The sequence below is a fragment of the Gnatocerus cornutus genome, chromosome 3, assembly GCF_029298725.1.
Source record: "Gnatocerus cornutus isolate USDA-ARS CGAHR chromosome 3, icGnaCorn1.1, whole genome shotgun sequence".
Taxonomy (NCBI): Eukaryota; Metazoa; Arthropoda; class Insecta; order Coleoptera; family Tenebrionidae; genus Gnatocerus; species Gnatocerus cornutus.
The window spans coordinates 18,274,614-18,294,228 of NC_142235.1; the positions used below are offsets into that span (position 1 = coordinate 18,274,614).

Below are 19,615 nucleotides of genomic sequence, written 5' to 3' on the forward strand. Positions count from 1 at the left end.
TTATATACACCACACTGTACTATTTATGAATGTATAAAAAAGATTCCTAGCTTCTATACTGCTTGTACATATATAAATTCTCGAACGGTTATATGTTATGATTTTCATTAGACCTAGGTGTCGTACAAAATATTGTACAGGGACTTGACACGCTGTATAAAAGCCATCCGATTATATAATTAGTGTAAATTGTTAATTTTAGGTGTACTCCAATAAAACAAATTCTATAAAACACGCAATTTTACTCAACCACCCTTCGACCCCGTGTTGGGCGACAAATTTGTGTTTGGCGCCCAACGTGGGGCACTTCCTATTGTGTAATTTGGCCTCTATGTGCAGTTAAAATGTAGAGAAAATCAAAAGAATGTTTATAGAAACAAAATAAATAATAAAATATCAAACCCAGGCTGTGGGATCGAGTCGTAGTCACGTGGCCCGACCTAAATCCGCCTCTGTAAACTAACGGGAGTGTGAAGCTGTGTGAAGCCAAGTAGACTCGATGCATTAAAATTCTGCTGAAATCGGGTTGAAAATTTTGTCGCCCAACCCGGGGCGGCGAACAATTGCCATCCTCAGGTCGACAACCGTCAGCGATGTTGTCTGATCTGTTATTAGCGTTAGTTCGGCTCCGATATTACGTTATTATGATAATCGTAGCCACAAATTGCTGGCATTACTGACCCGAGTTGGTCCTCGAAGAATCGAAGGCGGCGGGGCGCGCGGAGTCTTCCCTCGCAATTGTTTTGAAGAAATTCCACCTCGGAAGACTCTATTAGTCGAAAAACGGCAATTTCCTCCGTCCAACCCTCGGCCCGAAATTACACGCCAATTTAAAAAACCCAACCCTTCAATGCGCAATTACGGTTCAGCTGTCGCTTCCTATATCCGGGGGTGTTATTTATAATCCGCGATTGGTATTAAACAAAAACAAAGATTCGATCGCGGCTGTGTTTGATTACGTGGAAAAAACACAAACCGCCCCAATTACGAAAATCAACATTGTCGTGTTTGCTCGCTAATTATCGGCGGACTACCCCTGTACTGTCCAATTATCAAGCAGGCGAGCGGTGTCATCCCGTTCGCGTGATTCGAGTGACCTTTGCGTGTCTTGCCAACCAAACAAAACACTGTGAAAGTTGTGGGTTGCTTGAATGACTAATGAAGACACCTGTCTGTTAGAGTGGGGGCGGCTGGGGGCGGCTTGCATGCTAATAGAATTTGTTTTCAAAACATATACAAGGGCCCCGAGTTGGGCGCCCATCGCAAATCTAATGAAAACAACGAAATGGGTTGTGAGCAACCTTCCCGGTCCGAAAAAGGAAAAACTCGATCTATGAAAACCGTTATTGGAGCGGTAATAATAGGTAGTAAGCGCAAAGTAGGAATTATTGACTGCCAAACGGTTACGATCTCGTGTATATTTATCTATAAGGAGAGTGAAAAAAGTGGAATTTTTGTGTGATTGGTTTGTGATTTTGGCGCCCAACGTGGTGGACGTGTCTAATTAAGCGAGCTTCTCCGGGTACGTTATGGTGTTATTACGTTCTAATGTGTGTACGCTGCGAAATACCGTCACGTCTTTTGGAAGATGACGATGATGAGTGCCTGTAATGATACGGCGCGGCTACCGCGCCTGGAAAAGAAAGGGCGCCCGAGGATGAGAATGGCGAATCCCTCTAGAAGTCTAAACACGAGAAATTATCTCCTAAACTATCATCGCAATCACGGGATAATTTCAGTATGGATTTCTGAAAGTTTATAATAGGCGATAATCACCGGTTGGGAATCAATATATTTCCCTGACATGTCAAAAATAATTACAGACGGGATCGTCAACCTGAACGGCTTCCGATTTATCCCGAGGCGCCCAACTCGAGTCGAGCGAGAAAATTTTCTTTTCCCATTTTGGCGAATTATCTTTTTAGAACTATTAGACGAATTATCGAAAATTGTCCGCCACAGACGGTCTAATCGTCTAGGGTTGCCATAAAACCCAAATTGTGGGTTCCGACCAAAGGAACAGGGAAAAGCGCGATCGACGATAAACTTGATGGATCGACTATTGGGAAACAACCTCGTCCACCTTCGACAAATAAATAAAAACAAGTGAAGGGCGTGCTCCTCCTACATCGTCACGTCTCCAGGAGCACGTCCACGGAGAGAGGCTCGCATTTACTCTATAATTACCGACCGAGCTTCTACCTTAATAACATATTACCGCGGACGCTACGCTATTACGGTGTCCGCGAACTCGCGGGGTCACAGCGAAAATAAACATTTTGGCGCCCGAGGACGACGCTCAACCGGGGCCCACGCTTCGGCGCCCAATTCGGAGCTTCAACTTCATTTCGACCAAAACTGGCGCCCAAGTAGAGGCACTTTCTGCACAATTCTAGTTTAAACTGGTTTGGTTTCGACAGTTATCGAAATAATAAACAGTAGTACCAACATGAGCAAGTAAATTAATTCCTGCTGGTTGTTTTTAAACAATAAAGGAAAGGCTCTATTGTTGCATTCTCTCTGGCTATGGAGATATGGCGCTCAATGCGGGGCCCTCAATAAATTGCCACTAAAAACTATAAATTTTAGTGGCTTCATAGTACTATGTTAAAAAAAAACGGTTTTTTATTCTTAAATTTTGGCGCCCAAGAACGACGCTCACCAACCCAAAACACAGAATTGTGGCGCCCAACTTAAAACTTCAACTTTCTTCAAACTGAAGAAATGGCGCCCATAATAAATAAATATAAAAAACTAAAAATCTTCTTTAAAATGGTGTTTAATTTAATTAGTAATCAAATAGATAAACAATACTACCAACATGAGCATGTAAACAAATTCCTGCTGGCTGTTTTCAAACAATAAAGAAAAGACTCCATCGATTTATTAATTATTTGCCTTGAGGCTGCAGGAAAAATGGCGCCCAACACGGGGTCGTCAATAAGTTGCCATTAAAAACTTTAAATTGTCAAAGATTTTTAGTTATTTATCAAAGATATTTTTTACTGTGATTAAAACGGGCGAAAAATTAGTTTCCAGATTGTCGTCGCTCCGACTCTTTTTCCAAGTTTCTCAGAATTCCGAATAAATTGTCCTTGGGCTACTTGATTTCTCTATTTGTAGCACCTAATTGGAATCAAATGAGCTCTTGTTTCGCTCTCAACTCGACGGCAAAAATTGGCGCCCAACGCGGTGCCCCCAATAAATTCAAATTTTATGTGTAAAACCTCCCAGAATCTGAACATTATAGTCAAAAATTACATTATTATTCATTTTCGAGTTCCTTTCAATGAGCAAAAGTTGGCGCTCAACGTAGAGTGCCCAGCAAATTGCGTTTTCCACAATTAAAACCTCTCAAAATCTAAAACTTATCATCAAAGTTCCATAACTATTAATTTTGGGGGTCCTTACAATGCGCAAAAGTTGTCGCCCAACACGGGGTCTCCAATAATTTGAGTTAAACGTAAAACGTCTCAGATTTTGATAGCTCAAAACGGGGTCCCTAATAAATTGTGTATTTCAAGTCTGAAACCTACAAAAATCAGAAAATTATGATCAAAGTTGCTTGACGGTTCATTTTTAAAAGCAAAAATTGGCGCTTAACACGGGGTCCCAGATAAATCGTGTTTTTCACGTGTCAAACTTCCCAAAACCTAAAAGTTATGGTCAAAATTGCATGGCTATTAATTTTGGAATTTCCTCAATAAGTTAAAGTTACCGGTCAACGTGGGGTCTCCAGTAAATTGAGTTTTTCACGCATGAAACCTCTCAAAATCTGATTCCGTGATAAATAGTGTTTTTCACGTCTTAAACCTACAAAAATCAGAAAATTATGATCATAGTTGTTCCACTTTTAATTTTATGAGCAAAAATTGGCGCTCAACATAGGTTCTAAAATAAATTGCGATTTTCACGAGTAAAACCTCTCAGAATCTAAAACTTATTATTAAAATTGCATGATTATTAATTTTGGGGTTCATTCAAAAACCAAAAATTGTCGCTCAACGTGGGGTCAATAATAAAATAAGTTTTTCACGCGTTAAACCTCACAGAATATGAAAATTATTGGAACCTTGAGGCTCTCCACAACAAAACCAGGCTGATAAGACAATGGCGCCCAATGCGGGGCCGTCAGTAGTCAATAAAAACTATAAATTCTGGCGGTTTAAAAGTGTACGTTGAAGAAATAAAAGTTGTTTGCGGTAAATTCCTGTGGAAGACTGGCGCCCAAGCGGGGTCCTCGTCCAGCATCTAGGCCACTTGTGTTTCCGTGGTGTGACTTACCTCACGTGCGGTTTGTCGGCCACCCCCGCCATCTGCGAATTCCCACCCCACGCGTGTTGACCATAATTCGGTCGTAACATCCATCAATGTGCAGGAACAAACATATAAACGTACATGAGGGGATTATTTATTGTGTAAACCTGACCACATGCCGTCTAACCATCACCTAATCTATTTGTCACCGCCAGAATCACACTGAATTATGGAACAAACGAGGAGAAAAATCGATGGAAAAAAAGCAGCCCTCGATGAGCCAACAGGTGCAATTCCAGCGAAAGGGTTGCAATTAAAGCGACGATAAATTAGTTCCAATTTGGGTCGCGAGGGCGCTGTTTTAAAAAAGGGGCGATTACGTCTGAGAAACGTTCTCACATCGATTATAGAGCTAAACGACGATGCTCACCGATCGCAGATAATGACCGGTTTGGTTCATTCACGGCAGCTCGTCCTCTGGTCTAGTGGGCTGCGATATCGTCACCGGAAATTAACTTTTACTATCTACCCTCGCTGGGGCGGACCCGGCCATTTATTATTATTATAATAATGTGAACGGCGGCAATCTGCCCACATGAATACCATTTTTCTTACTTCGCCTTTTTAGTTATATGAACGAAGAAAAAATGGTGAAAGAGCGAAAGCCAAAACTCCGTGACGGATGTCCTCCCGTCAGGTGACCATTATATAAAATTCATGAATTATTTAAACGTGCGGATGCTAAGCTATTATTATGGTAGCTTCTGTTCAAGGAAACCATGAAATGTCGCCTCAGGATCGAATTGTATGAGTTATAGACCAATTACGGACCAATCAACTGCCTGCATATGCACAACGTCAAAGATATTTACTACTGCTATTATAAAGGGCGAAAAATCAGTTTCCAGATTGTCGCTGCTCCGACTCCTTTTCCAAGTTTCTAAGAATTCCGAATGAATTATCCTTCGGCTACTTGATTTCTCTCTTTGTGCCGTTTAATTGCAATCAAATGAGCTCTTGCTTCGCTCTCAACTCGACGGCAAAAAGTGGCGCTCAACGCGGGGTCCACACTAAATTGCGTTTTCACTTCTAAAACCTTCCAGAATCTGAAAATTACGGTCAACCTTAACCCACTATTAATTTCAAGGGTCCCCACAATAAGCAAAAATTGTCGCCCAATACGGGGTTTCCAATAAATTGCATTTTCACGTCCGAAAACCACAAGAATGTGAAAATTATGGTAAAAGTTGCAAGACTATTCATTTTGAGCGTCCCTTTGGTAAAGAAAAATTGGCGCTCAACGCGGGGTCGCCGATAAATTGTCTGTTCACAACTAAAACCTACAAAAAATCCAAAAATTATGGTTAAAGTGGCATCACTATGAATAAAAATTGGCGCCCAACAAATTTACGTCACTATTCTCTAAGAGGTTTCCTTCAATAAGCAAAAGTTGGTGACCCTAGTAAATTGTGTTTTCAACTGTCAAACCTCTCAGAATCTAAAAATTATCGTTAAAGTTGCATGAATGTTAATTATGGGAGTTCCTTCAATACTCAAAAATTGGCGCTCAATACGGGTTCGGCAGTAAACTGCGCATTTCAAGTCTGAAACTTAAAAAGAATGTAAAAATTATAGTCAGAGATGCTCTACTTTTAAATTTAGGGTCTCTTTCATGAGCAAAATTGGCGTTCAAAATGGGGTTCCAAATAAATTACATTTTTCATGTCTAAAACCTCCCAGACCTTAAAAAATTGCATGACTGTTCAATTTCGAGATCCTCTCAATAAGCAAAAATTGGCGCCCAATATGGGGTTCCCAATAAATTGCATTTATCACGTCTAAAACCCACAAGAATCTGCAAATTATGGAAAAAGTTGCAGGACTATTCATTTTGAAGGTCCCTTTAGTAAACCAAAATTGGCGCTCAACGCGGAGTCGCCAATAAATTGTCTTTTTACAACTAAAACCTAAAAAAAAATGTAAAAATTATGGTTAAAGTGGCATCACTATGAATAAAAATTGGCGCTCAACAAACTTGCGTCAAAATTCTTTCAGAGGTGTCCTTCAATAAGCAAAAGTTGGCGCTCAATACGGGATTTCAAATAAGTTGCATTTATCACGTCTGAAACCCACAAGAATCTTAAAATTATGGAAAAAGTTGCATGACTATTCATTTTGAACGTTCCTTTAGTAAAGAAAAATTGGCGCCCAACGCGGGGTCGCGAATAAATTGTCTTTTCACAACTAAAACTTACAAAAAATCTAAAAATTATGGTTAAAGTGACATCACTATGAATAAAAATTGGCGCTCAACAAATTTGCGTCACTATTCTTTCAGAGGTTTCCTTCAATAAGCAAAAGTTGGAGCTCACGGTGTCCGTAGTGAATTGTATTTTTCACCTGTAAAACTTCTCAGAATCTAAAAACTATCGTTAAAGTTACATGACTCTTAATTTTGAGAGTTCCTTCAATACTCAATAATTGGCGCTCAACACGTGTTCGCCAATAAACTGCGCATTTCAAGTCTGAAACTTACAAAGAACGTAAAAATTATAGTCAGTTAATTTTGCTCAAAATTGGATGACTGTTCAATTTCGAGATCCTCTCAATAAGCAAAAATTGGCGCTCAACATGGGGTCAATAATAACTTGCGTTTTTCATGTCTAAAACCTACAAAAATCAAAAAATTATCGCAATTGTCGCTCACCCTGTATACCACGAATTTGCATAAGTAATTGACGCAAAGTACCAGTTTCCATGTCCCAGCAGTAATAACCAATAATTATGCCAGTAATGTGACAATTAATTTGTTCCTTTTGCTCATGCTACATACATATTTTCGTATTTTCTGTTGAAACAAGAAATATAGTGGGTTTGCAAAAACGAACACACGCTATATACTTTACGATTTTTTTGAATGTATGTACCAAAAACAGTTCTTCAAACGTCAAAAATTATGCGATGGAGTTAGTTACGACGTAACTTTGTTTTCAAAACCTAAAATAAAAAAATTTAAATGTACAAAAAAAATCAGAACTGTGGGCCCTGGTTGGGCGACAATATGCACCACTGACAGGATGAAAGGATTTACGAAGGATACAAAAGGATTCTAAAATGGGCGCCATAAAATCTTCTCCTCCAAATAAAATCCTTTATTATCTAATCAAACCAGACTACTATTATCTATCGACCGATCCGAAGTCGAGCACTTAAAAAACATTACAAAAGGCAGTGGCTTCGTATCTACAAGTCAATCAATGAAAATAATACAATGGTGCAATAAAGATGTAACAAAAGTACACCCAAAAAAAAAAGAATCGAAAAAAAACAATAAATAAACATAAATAAAAGTTAATAAGCTAACCACGGATGATATTTGAGCGACTCCTTCGATCTATCGCCGTAGTCATAAGTAACCTCTTCACCCGCTTTGATGTCATCCTTGGCTATAAGTACTAATCGAGGCCTACTGTCGACCGATACGGTCCTGGTTATGAGATTTCCGGTCCTGGAATGGTTCACAAGCCGTCCCAACTTCCCGGTTTCCGTGGTGGCGTCCACGCTAAAAAAACAACTCAACACCACTCAACTCAACTTGATTGATTCTTACCAATACTGTTGATCATTGTGTTTGAAATAATACATATAGCAGCCGGTGTTCTTGTCTTGGGCGTACTTAATCTCCCTTTTTTTCGCCTCGTTGATGTCGATCAGATCGCCGCTGTACTCCACCACGAAGTCGCCTTTGGTGAACGGCCGTGAGGTTACCACTCCTCGGCCTTTGTCCGCGAAGATTTTCACTTCTAGGCCCTCTTCGATGTTGTTTCGCAACAACTGTTCTAAAGTTCTTTGCTTCTCCTCCATCACCGTCGTTTTTGTCTTCCGCACGGAGCGGCGCACGGGGAAGTAGTCGGTTACTTTGTGATTGTCTTTCATCATCAGTCTCTTCTTCGCTTTGGTGGCTTTCTGTTTGGCGTCGTCCAGACACAACTCGATTCTGTGAGGAGTCAAAGGCCCTTCTTTGACCTCACATTTGACATCTGCCAAAATTGAAAGTCAAATGAATGAGAAGATTAAATTGCCAATAAAAACTATAAATTTTGGTGGCGTCAAAGTGTTATGTTAAAAAAAAAACAGTTTCTTCTTCTAAAATTGTGCTCAAGAACGACGCTCACCAACCTTAACCAAGGGCTTCGTTTGGCGCCCAACACACGAAGACTGCAGAATTGTGGCGCCCAACTTGAGACTTTAACTAAACCAAGAAGAAACGCCAGTTTTCATATCTACAATAAACTAAAAATTCTAGTTTAAAGTGGTGTTTAATTTAGATAATACTCAAATAAATAAACAATAGTACCAACATAAGCACAGAATAGGTAATAAACATAAGCGTGTAAACAAATTTTAGTTGGTTGTTTTCAAACAACTGCAGGAAAAATGGCGCCCAAGACGGGGCCGTCGATATATTGCCTTCAACTTCAAATTATAAAAGACTTGTAGTTATTTATCAAAGATATATACTACTGTGATTAAAATGGGTGAAAAATTAGTTTCCAGATTGTCGCCGCTCCAGATTGACTATTTTTCCAAGTTTTTAAGACTTTCGAATGAATTATCCTTCGCCTACCTAATACCTCTATTTCTAGTGTATAATTGGAATCAAATAAGCTCTTGCTTCGCTCTAAACTCGACGGCAAAAATTGGCGCTCAACGTGAAGCCCCCAATAAATTCATTTTTTGTGTGTAAAACCTCCCAGAATCTGAACATTACAGTCAAAAATTGCATTTCTATTCATTTTCGAGTTCCCTTCAATGAGCAAAAGTTGGCGCTCAACGTGGAGTCCCCAGAAAATTGTGATTTTCACAAGTAAAACCTCTCAGAATCTAAAACTTATCATTGAAGTTCCATGACTACTAATTTTGGGGGTCCCTTCAATGCGCAAAAGTTGTCGCTCAACGTGGGTCTCTGGTAAATTGAATTTGGTGGCTCAAAACGGGGTCCCTAATAAATTGTGTATTTCACGTCTGAAACCTACAACAATCCAAAAATTATGATCAAAGTTGCTTGACAGTTCATTTTGAAAGCAAAAGTTGGCGCTCAACACGGGGTCCCAAAAATTTGTTTTTTATGTGTAAAACCTCCCAGAATCTGAACATTATAGTCAAAAATTGCATTACTATTCATTTTCGAGTTCACATCAATGAGCAAAAGTTGGCGCTCAACGTGGAGACAACTCTATTCTGTGGCCCTTCTTTGACCAGCGCGGGTGTCGATGGAACCTCACATTTGACATCTGTCAAAATTGAAAGTCAAATGAATGTTCTTAAATTAATAATGAGATGAACGGAAGCGTGTCAGGGTCGGAGTTGAGGAACAACAATGAGAAAATCATCAAGTTGATGTCGCAGTTGAAGCAGCAAAGAGACGAGATGATCTTTCTGATTGATAAGCAACAGCAAGAGAAGACGACGATTGAGAACGAAATTGAAAGGATGTCATTCAAATTGATTCTGGTACGAACGCAGATGTGTTTACTTCTTAGTTCACTTCTAAGTTTCAGTTGACGAAGAGTCTCGGCCAGAGGTTGCAGGCTAAACAAAACTACGACAAGACACTGATGGAGATTGAAGGAAATTACTCGAGTTTGGTGGAGGTTTCGGGGAAGTTACTAAGCTCCATCAACCAAGAAGTGTGCCAGCTGGAGGAGATCATGGACAAGAAGACCGAAACTGGGGGGCTCCCCAAAGGCTCCCCTGGGTCTACGTCCAACGAAGACCTCCCCCCTGACCAAGAATCCAGCGAGGAGAACCTGAAGAACACAAAAGACAAGCGAAAGTCCTCGACGGGGACAAATAATGAAGAACGGACTTCCAACCCCACGAGTGACCGTGAGCCGCAGCCAGAGGAGATTTCCAACCCCACGCCCGACCGGGACTCCAAATCAAGTCGAAGTAGTGAAGCGAAGAAACTCGAAAGCGCCATTGAACACTTCAACCAGTCACAAGAAAACAAAGAACGCGGAAGCAACAACTCTAGGAAGTGCTCGCAAAATTCTACTTGTAGCGGTGGCAGCAGGAGGTCTTCCGCTTCTAAATCAATAGAGGGTTACAACCAGGTGGATTCACCAAAATCCAAAGGAAGTGTGAATGTAAGCTATACCGCTAAAGTTATGACTGGAAAAGGTAGTGATGACGAACTTCGGAGTTATCGGGACGCTTACGAAAAACAACACACTTCTTAACACTTTACCTTCGTCCTTCATTAATTTTAATAAAATGTCGTCTTCATTTTGGGGGTTTTTATTGGACAAGGGCTCCAGGATGTCGTCAGCGAGGGGAGGCTTCTTCTCGTCCAGGTCCTCATCCACGGTCTAAAAACAAAAAAATGTTACAAACTGGAACTGCCACGTGACTGATTCCTGACTGTCCATTGGAGGAGATCCAGGGGTTAACCTCCATGGAAAATCAGTGTATCAGTCTTGGGAAATCAGGGGAAATTGTTACCAAATCAATAAGAAATCACTTGAAAATGAGGGGAAATCATTAGGACATCAGAGGCAATCGATAGGAAATCAGGGGGAGTTAGGCGAAATCACTAAGAAAAAAGGAGAAGTTAAACCAAATTACGAGGAAGTCAAAGAAATTTAGATAAAATCACAAAAAATAAGGAGAGGTTGAACAAAATCACAATGAGATCAAGAGAAGTTTGAGAAAATCACTAAGAAATAAGGGATAGTTGCACGAAATCACAGGGAAATTAGGGGAATTCAGAAGAAATCACAAAGAAAAAAAGGGAGTTTAGGCCCAATTATAAGGAAATCAAGGGAATTTAGACGAAATCATTAAAAAATAAGGAGAGGTTGGATGAAATCACAATGAGATCAGGCGGAGTTTTAGAAAATCACAAAGAAATAAGGGGAAGTTAGACGAAATCAGAGGGAAATCAGGGGAATCTAGACAAAATCACAAGGTAAAAAGGAGAGATTGAACCAAATTACAAAGAAATCAGAAGAATTTAGAAGAAATTACAAAAAAATAAGTAGAGTTTGAACGAAATCACAATGAGATCAGGAAGAGTTTTACAAAATCACAAGGAAATAAGAGAAAGTTAGACTAAATCTCAGGAAAATTAGGGAAATTTAGACGAAATCACAAAGAAAAAAGAGAATATTTGACCAAATTATAAGAAAATCAAGGAAATTTAGACGAAATCATAAGGAAAAAAGGAGAGGTTGGGCCAAATTACAAAAGAATCAGGGGAATTTAGACAAAATCACAAAAAATAAGGAGAATTTGAACGAAATCACAATTAATTCAGGGAAAGTTTTACAAAATCACAAGAAAATAAGGGGAAGTTGGACGAAATAACAAGAAAATTGGAGGAATTTAGACGAAATCACAAAAAATAAAGAAAGGTTGAATGAAATCACAATGAGATCAGGAGAAGTTTTACGAAATTACAAGAAAATAAAGGAAAGTTGAGATTTAAATCTTGATAAAAACTTGTTAATTTATGCTTTTAGACCTCTTATTTTCGAATTGTATGTAGAAAAAATTGTCAAATGCTTGATTTTGTATTATTTGCGGCAGATTTTGGGTATATTTGAGTTGCATGAAAAGGAAGTTTTGAAGGATTTTTGGTCCTTTCCGGTTGTTTACTTTCCAAAAAAGCTAAATTTTTGGAATTTTGCTGTTTTTAACGCCTACTTCTGTTATTAGTTGTCTATTTGACTTTTGGTACGAATTTGAAACGTCATTCATCATTTAGGGAAATTTTGTCGGTGGGGAAATACGTTGGTAGAGCACTGATGTAACTTCAACGGGAAATCAAGGAAATAAAAAGAAATCAGGGGAAGTTGGACGGAATTACAAGAAAATCAGAGAAAGTTAGACGAAATTACAAGAAAATAAGGAAAGGTTGGTCGAAATCACAAGGAAATAAGGGGAGGTTAGACAAAATCACAAGAAAATCAGGGGAAGTTCGACAAAGTACAAGGAAATCAGGGGAAGTTAGACGAAATTACAAGGAAATCAGGGGAAGTTAGACGAAATCGCAAGGAAATAAGGAGAGGTTGGACGAAATCACAAGACAATCAGGGGAAGTTAGACAAAATCACACGAAAAGCTACGGAGATCAGACGAAATTACAAGAAAATCAGGGGAAATTAGATGAAATCACAAGGAAATAAGAGGAGGTTGGACGAGATCACAAGGAAATCATTGCGAAATTCAGGGAAGTCAAGTGTATGCCACTTTTGAGAAGTAATAACCCCTGGAGGAGACCTCACCCACAGCCTTATCATTTTGTTCGTTCCACAACTTGCGGTGAAACTAACCTGAAAAAACGCAGTGATGCTGTTTTTCGCGTTCGGCTGCAAAACAGCCGTGATTTTCTGCCCCCTTCGCTTGGGATGTGGGGAGCAGCAGTCGTCATTGCGGGCACAAGCCACCACTGCTCGAACTCTCCGTCCTAAAACAAAGACAAATTGAGGTTATGTCACTCATTTCATCAGAATGGGGCCCCAAACGACCCCAATCTTCGCGAGTTTTGCTCCAAACAAACGCGATTTTCCTACGAATTGTTTACAAATCGAGAAATTGAGGTGACGATCACGTCACCAAAATGGACGACGAAAACAAAAGAATGCCGAGTCGATTTCTCGCGGAATTTTAATAATATCTGGAAAAGCGCCGCGGATTTGTGTTGGGAAACTCACCTTTGACCATTTTCCGCGTTTTCTTGCCCGAAATCCGGCGAGTTTCCTTGGTGGAAATTTTGAATGGACCCAGCGCTCCCGGAGGAAAAATCACTGAAAACTTGGGGGAAACTCGTTGATGATGGGTTCCTCGGGGTGTTTTCTTGGTTTTTCTACATTTTCCGCGGAGGTTCTTGTGGAAATTGCACGGGAAACTTAGAGAACTAATGAGCTCTTCATCTAAGGTCCCGACTCGAAACTTTGCTGTGTTGCGATTGGTCCTTAGATTAGATAGATTAGACCTCCTGTTTACATATCTCCTTGATGGCGCCACTAAACTACAAAATGGCGTAACTTTGGCACGCGACATTGTATCAGTCGATAATACAGTTTCCATTTAACTTGTTCGTCCAGTGGTCCAGTTGACATTGGCGGTTGGAGCGTGTTATTTTTCTTTAGTGTTCGCATATTTGAACTTACTGGGTAAGTAAAATGTCTTGATGTTTATTAAATGTTATAAGTAAAATATAATTCGTCTGACATTCTGTTCATTTTGAACGGTTGTGACTAAAATTAAAGTAAATCAAATAACGGAATCCTGACCAACGAACGTGGTACATTGTTATTACCAGAGATTTGGTTATTACCGGTTTTCAGTGTCATAAAAGAAAAACATTGCTTTCACGTCCAAAACATGGTAGTAATTAATAACTAGAATAATTGTATTTATTATACTATTGCTGGGAAGTTGTAACACGTGTTGTACTTAACCTAAAACTAGGTACAGGTAGGCAATTATCTGAATTTGTGTTTTTGTAAAGGTTTTTAAATATCGCAGAAGAAATATCTGCTTAAAGCTGACTCGTACTGTAAGTTATTTCCATTCTTAGTTTGGTAGTTTCATGATCGACAAAAGTTGTCCAAATCAAACAATACTTGACTTCCCGTTTAATTTACAATTTTTGAGTTTGTTCATTTATTGCTCTTTTAAATATTTTCAGTGTTCTTTTCTTTCTTTCTTAATTCTGCTAATTTCTTAGGATCATAATTATTGCACGCAGTGGCGGAACTATTCCGTTTGAGGCCCGTGGCAAATTCATTGGATGGCTTGATTGATGATTTTTTTGGCGTTTCAAAAATTTGAGTGTAATCTGTACATTACTGTCATTGTCATTACTGACGTTTAAAACAACAAAGTATTGACAAGTTGTCAATTAAAAATTATCATGACTGAAGTATTTAAAGTCGATAAAAGTAGAATAATCTCTTTAGAACAGAGCGGTATAATTTACATTCAGGTTCTTGCAATATTGGAAATTCAGTGTATTTAGAAATTAAAAAATTAAAACTGTCAAAATTGACAATGCAAAAAATTAAGGTTAGTAATTCTAAGTGGGGTGTCACACCATGCGACAGTTAAATGACATTCACGTCTAAGATTTTTTCTCCCCGGCTGTACATACGAACGTTATAACTATAACAATTACCTAATAATTTAACTGAAATTACAATGTTTGTCTTAGAATCAAATTTAGATAATTAAAATTCTTTTTTTCTGGCTTTTTGTTCGGCAAAAGTGTCAATTACGTCATCGAAGTTCAAATTCCGGGCCATGGAATGTTGGATGGACAAAACAGCTAAGCTGCTTAACCTTTCCTGTCCCATTTCTTAGATAAGTTTTTGTCAATTTTAATTTTGAAAATGATCGCTCGGCATTCGCCGTAGTTACAGGGATGGTAATAAATAGCAGAAATGCAGTGCAGACTTCAGAAAAGCTTAAAGACATAAAATGATTCTTGATAATTAATAAGTCAGCCAGTTCTCCTATAGAAGATGACGTTTCTATTTCATGTCGAAAAGCGGATCGAAAACTAAGAATTTCCTTTGCAAACGAGATCGATATTATCTTTTTTATACAAATTGACAAATATTAAAGCTTTTTCTAACAAATCGTTATCATTTAAATTTTGCAAAGTGACAGGTTGCAAGATAGTGAAATTAGAAACAACTGTGAGCAGCACAATGAACATACACCGCATTTGGCTCGATATCTCTTAGGAGTTTTTGAACTCCGCTAGAAGTGCCTTTCATGTTATTAGCTCCATCATATCGCTGTCCACGACACTTATGCAGAGAAATAAATACTTAAAAAAAGAATTATCAAAATTACAATTTATTCCCAAACACCAAATTTTGTCAAAAAATGCTGACGCGCGTTTCGATAGTAATGCTATCATCATCAGAGCGATGATTAAGAGAAAATTCACATATTTACGAAATATGATTACTAAAAATAGGAGATTTATAGGAACACACGCAATTACGGGGTAAAACATGAGATTTCAAGCAATCTTTCCAAAACTGTTTAGTTTCACTATTATTATGTGTTTTATTATTACATACATATATTAATAATCCAATAAATTCGCAATAGCGCTCATTAATGTTTATTAATTTATTTGTTCATTACTAATACTTCTATTATAGACATGGAGGAGAGACCGAAGAAAAGAAGAAGACTGAATACCGAGGGTGAATCTGTCAACCGGGATCATGACAAAGAAACTGATAATAGACCAACAGAGGTAATAACGAATTGACTGATCAAGATAATTATGGCAATGTAGTTTTTTGTCTTTGTTTTACATGTGCGTTCTGTTTTATTCTTTGATTCGTTTTGCTGATTTATTGTTTTTCATGCATATGTAAGTGTGGTTTATTGTTAGTTAAATTAATGTTTTTTTTTGTTTTCTTTATAGGAACTGCACATACCAGATTCATTAAAAGCATCAGATGTCGCCGATTTAACTACAGAGGACTTTAAGGTCGTCAGAACAAAACTCACCTTTGTAGATAAGAGCGAGGGCATAAAACGTTTATTTGAAAGTCCAGCACCTGGGGTCCAGATAACAGCCCCGAGGGGCTTTGGAAAATCAACATTTATGAATATGCTCGAGGAATTTTTGATGATAATAATGGATGAAGATGGAAGGCCAATTTCAAATCCAGAGAGTTCTGATAATTACAAGATGTTTATGGAATTAAAGCTAGGTCAAATGCATGGTGGATTTGTTAAGCAACATTGCGGTCAATATCCTGTGATTTCGTTGAATCTTAAATATGTGGAAGGTAGAACAGAAACAGATGTTTTAGGCTCCCTAAAGCAAGCTATTTGTGAGACATTCAAAAAGCATTTCTACCTGCTTGAAACAGCTCCTGATGGTTCTAAGAGCTTCAAAACTAAGAAAATACTGGGCATCCAGACATTTTTGAAATATTGTGACCGCGATGAGTTGCAACACCTGCCCGAAACGAATGTAGTAGATGCTTTGAAATTCTTGTCTGAAATCTTGTACGATCACTTTAACAAGAAAGTTGTTATACTTGTAGACGAGGCTGACGCGCCCATTATGACAGCTATTACAGACACGGTGGATAATGAAACCCTGAAATATCTCATGCGTCTTCTTAGGCGTATGTTGTCAGTAGGCTTGAAGGGGAACCAGTTTCTGAAACGTTCATTAGTTAGTTCTTGTGTTCGCTTATCGGGCGTATATTCCTCGGAGATAAACAATCAAGATCATGCTCTGTTCCTCCAAACAAAAGATTTTTCTGAAACATATGGATTCACAGAAGAAGAAGTACATAATCTGTTGAAGAATGCTGCATTCCAAGAAGTGAAAGATTTTAATGGTGTTAAAAAGTGGTATAATGGATACCAAACGTTACATCAAGATGGGGTAACGATTTACAGTAGTTGGTCTGTTCTAAAGTATTTGAGCAACAGTATTAAAGAAGGAAAAAAAATGTTTGACACTTATTGGGCCAAGTCAGGCTTACTGGAAATTTTAGAAGAATTGTTTGTGCATCAGGAGATACATGAGAGAATCAACAAACTTATTAATGGCGAGAATATTTCAATAGTAGTAGCTGAGCCAACAGTTAAAAATATATTGGAGCTGAAAAATACGATTTCTTTTCCATCTACAAAGTCGAATAAGAAACAAGTGAATTTCTTCTTGCAACTACTGTGGGATGAGGGTTTGTTGAATGCAGTTGAGAAGAATGGGAATACTGCAGTACTAAAGATCCCAAACCTTGAGATTAAGACGGAAATCCAACGTAAATGTTACAATCAGCCGCTTTTTGAAACCAAAGATGAGCTCAAACCACAGCCCCCCCCAGAACGCGTCTGCGAAGAAGCCAGTGGGTGGAACCGGGATCATGACAAAGAAAAAACTGATGGTGTTGTTGCTACCGATAATAGACCACCAAAGGTAATAACTAATTGATTGATCAAGATAATTATGGCAATGTAGTTTTTTTGACTTTGTTTTACGTTGTTTTATGTGCGTTCTGTTTTATTCTTTGATTCGTTTTGCTGATTTATTGTTTTTCATGCATATGTAAGTGTGGTTCATTGCTAGTTAAATTAATGTTTTTTTTATTTTCTTTTTAGGAACTGCACACACCAGATTCATTAAAAGGATCAGATGTCGCCGATTTAAGTACAAAAAATTTTAAGATCATCAGAACAAAACTCACCTTTGTAGATAAGAGCGAGGGCATAAAACGTTTATTTGAATGTTCAGCATCTGGGGTCCATATAACAGCCCCGAGGCGTTTTGGAAAATCAACATTTATGAATATGCTCGAGGAATTTTCGATTATAGTAGTGGATAAAGATGGAAGGCCAATTTCAAATCCAGAGAGTTCTGATAATTACAAGATGTTTATGGAATTAAAGCTAGGTCAAATGCATGGTGGATTTGTTAAGCAACATTGCGGTCAATATCCTGTGATTTCGTTGAGTCTTAAACGTGTGGAAGGTAGAACAGAAAAACGTATTTTAGACAACCTAAAGAAAGCTATTTGTGAGACATTCAAAAAGCATTTCTACCTGCTTGAAACCGCTCCTGATGGTTCTAACAGCTTCAAAAATAAGAAACTGGGGGACATCAAACTATTTTTGAAATATTATGAGAGTAATAGGTTGGAGGAACTCTCTGAAGCGGATGTAGTAGATGCTTTGGCATTCTTGTCTAAAATCTTGTACGATCACTTTAACAAGAAAGTTGTTATACTTGTAGACGAGGCCGACGCGCCCATTTTGAAAGCTATTAGAGACATGGTGGATAATGAAACCCTGATATACCTCATGCGTCTTCTTAGCGGTATGTTGTCAGAAGGCTTGAAGGATAACGAGTGTCTAGAACGTTCATTAGTTAGTTCTTCTGTTCGCTTATCAGGCGTATATTCTTACGAGGTAAACAATCAAGAGCATGCTCTGTTCCTCCAAACAAAATATTTTTCTGAAACATATGGATTCACAGAACAAGAAGTATATAATGTGTTGAAGAATGCTGCATTCCAAGAAGTGAATGATTTTAATGGTGTTAAAAAGTGGTATAATGGATACCAAATGTTACGTCAAGATGGGGTAACGATTTACAGTAGCTGGTCTGTTCTAAAGTATTTGAGCAAGAGTATTGAAGAAGGAAAAAAAATGTTTGACACTTATTGGGCCAAGTCAGGCTTTCTGACATCTTTACAAAAATTGCTTGTGCATGATGAGATATATAATAAAATCAACAAACTTATTAATGGCGAGAATATTTCAATAGTAGTAGCTGAGCCAGATGTTGAAAATATATTGGAGTTGAAAAATACGATTTCTTTTCCATCTAAAAAGTTGAATGACAAACAAGTGGATTTCTTCTTGCAGCTACTGTGGGATGAGGGTTTGTTGAATGCAGTTGAGAAGTATGGGGATACTATAGTCCTAAAGATCCCAAACTTTGAGATTAAGACGGAAATCCAACGTAGATGTTACACTCAGTCGCTTTTTGAAACCAAATATAAGCTCAAACGTGAGAATATACAGACATACGTAGAAGCACTGAATCGACTGCTACTAATAAGGAGGAAACAACAAGAAAATGAGGACGAAGAAAGTAATAAAGAAAAAGGTGAAATAGAGGAATCTGAGGAAGGGACAACTGAAAAATATGAAGAAGCAATGCGCAACCTTGTTAATGCGGTTTCACTTCTTTTCTCAGGTGATGCGGTAATTCCATTTAATGAATCAGAGTTACATCACATCCTGTTTTTTTTAACATATAATAACGAGCTTTTCACAACACACTCTAGTAGGGCAGTTTTGAGTGTATCAGAAGAGTTGCGATATACCGACGAACTGAAGACCGAGGCCGAGGCCAAGACCGAGGCCAAGACAGGTTCTCAAAGTAATCGAAAAGAGAAACGTGGAAGAAAAAACGAGTGTGACATGTGTGTGACTCGTGGAACAGGTGGACTCATATTGGAATTAAAATTTCTCAAGGAGGATAAAGCAAAGGAAAATTCAAGAGCTGCGCTTAAACAAATTATTGACAAAAAGTATTACACGATTTTTGGCCAAGACGAGTATAAATATGTTAAAACTAAAATCTATGTTGGGTTGTGTTTAAAAAAAAACTTGCAAGTGGCAGCGAATTACTTAGTCGATAATATTGATATAAACAAAGCAAAAATTGTATATGGCAACAAATAAGTTTTCTTTAGATATTTTCTTATTTCAGTTAGTTGATAAAATAATCTAAGAGTCTTTGTATATTGTATTAATAATAAAATATTTTGAGAAAAAATTTGAAATAAAATGAATC

At 38.1% G+C, this 19,615-nt stretch overlaps 3 protein-coding genes across 4 annotated transcripts; 2 read left to right on the forward strand and 1 right to left on the reverse strand.

The window, feature by feature from the left end:
- Positions 1–7,394: 7,394 nt before the first annotated feature.
- On the reverse strand, positions 7,395–13,326 carry Set8 (SET domain containing 8). Of its 2 annotated transcripts, XM_088031696.1 has the most exons (6): positions 12,975–13,326; positions 12,594–12,727; positions 10,508–10,628; positions 9,493–9,551; positions 7,868–8,283; positions 7,395–7,819 (listed from the first exon to the last, which is right to left on the reverse strand). In XM_088031696.1, the coding sequence occupies exons 1-6, from the start codon at positions 13,321–13,323 to the stop codon at positions 7,609–7,611; spliced, it is 1,290 nt and encodes a 429-aa protein (XP_087887822.1). In that variant the 5' UTR covers positions 13,324–13,326; the 3' UTR covers positions 7,395–7,608. The 2 variants fall into 2 exon arrangements, with proteins under 2 accessions (XP_087887822.1, XP_087887821.1); XM_088031695.1 differs by lacking the exon at positions 9,493–9,551 and having other exon boundaries at positions 7,868–8,297; positions 12,975–13,325.
- On the forward strand, positions 9,598–10,499 carry LOC148177734 (uncharacterized). The gene is made up of 2 exons (XM_088032725.1): positions 9,598–9,771; positions 9,819–10,499. Exons 1-2 carry the CDS (start codon positions 9,598–9,600, stop codon positions 10,497–10,499), a joined length of 855 nt encoding a protein of 284 aa, XP_087888851.1.
- Positions 13,327–13,367: 41 nt separating the features above from the next.
- LOC148177735 (uncharacterized) lies at positions 13,368–19,589 on the forward strand. The gene is made up of 4 exons (XM_088031694.1): positions 13,368–13,436; positions 15,441–15,538; positions 15,713–17,230; positions 17,413–19,589. The coding sequence occupies exons 2-4, from the start codon at positions 15,443–15,445 to the stop codon at positions 19,501–19,503; spliced, it is 3,705 nt and encodes a 1,234-aa protein (XP_087887820.1). The 5' UTR covers positions 13,368–13,436; positions 15,441–15,442; the 3' UTR covers positions 19,504–19,589.
- The last annotated feature ends 26 nt before the right edge of the window (positions 19,590–19,615 follow it).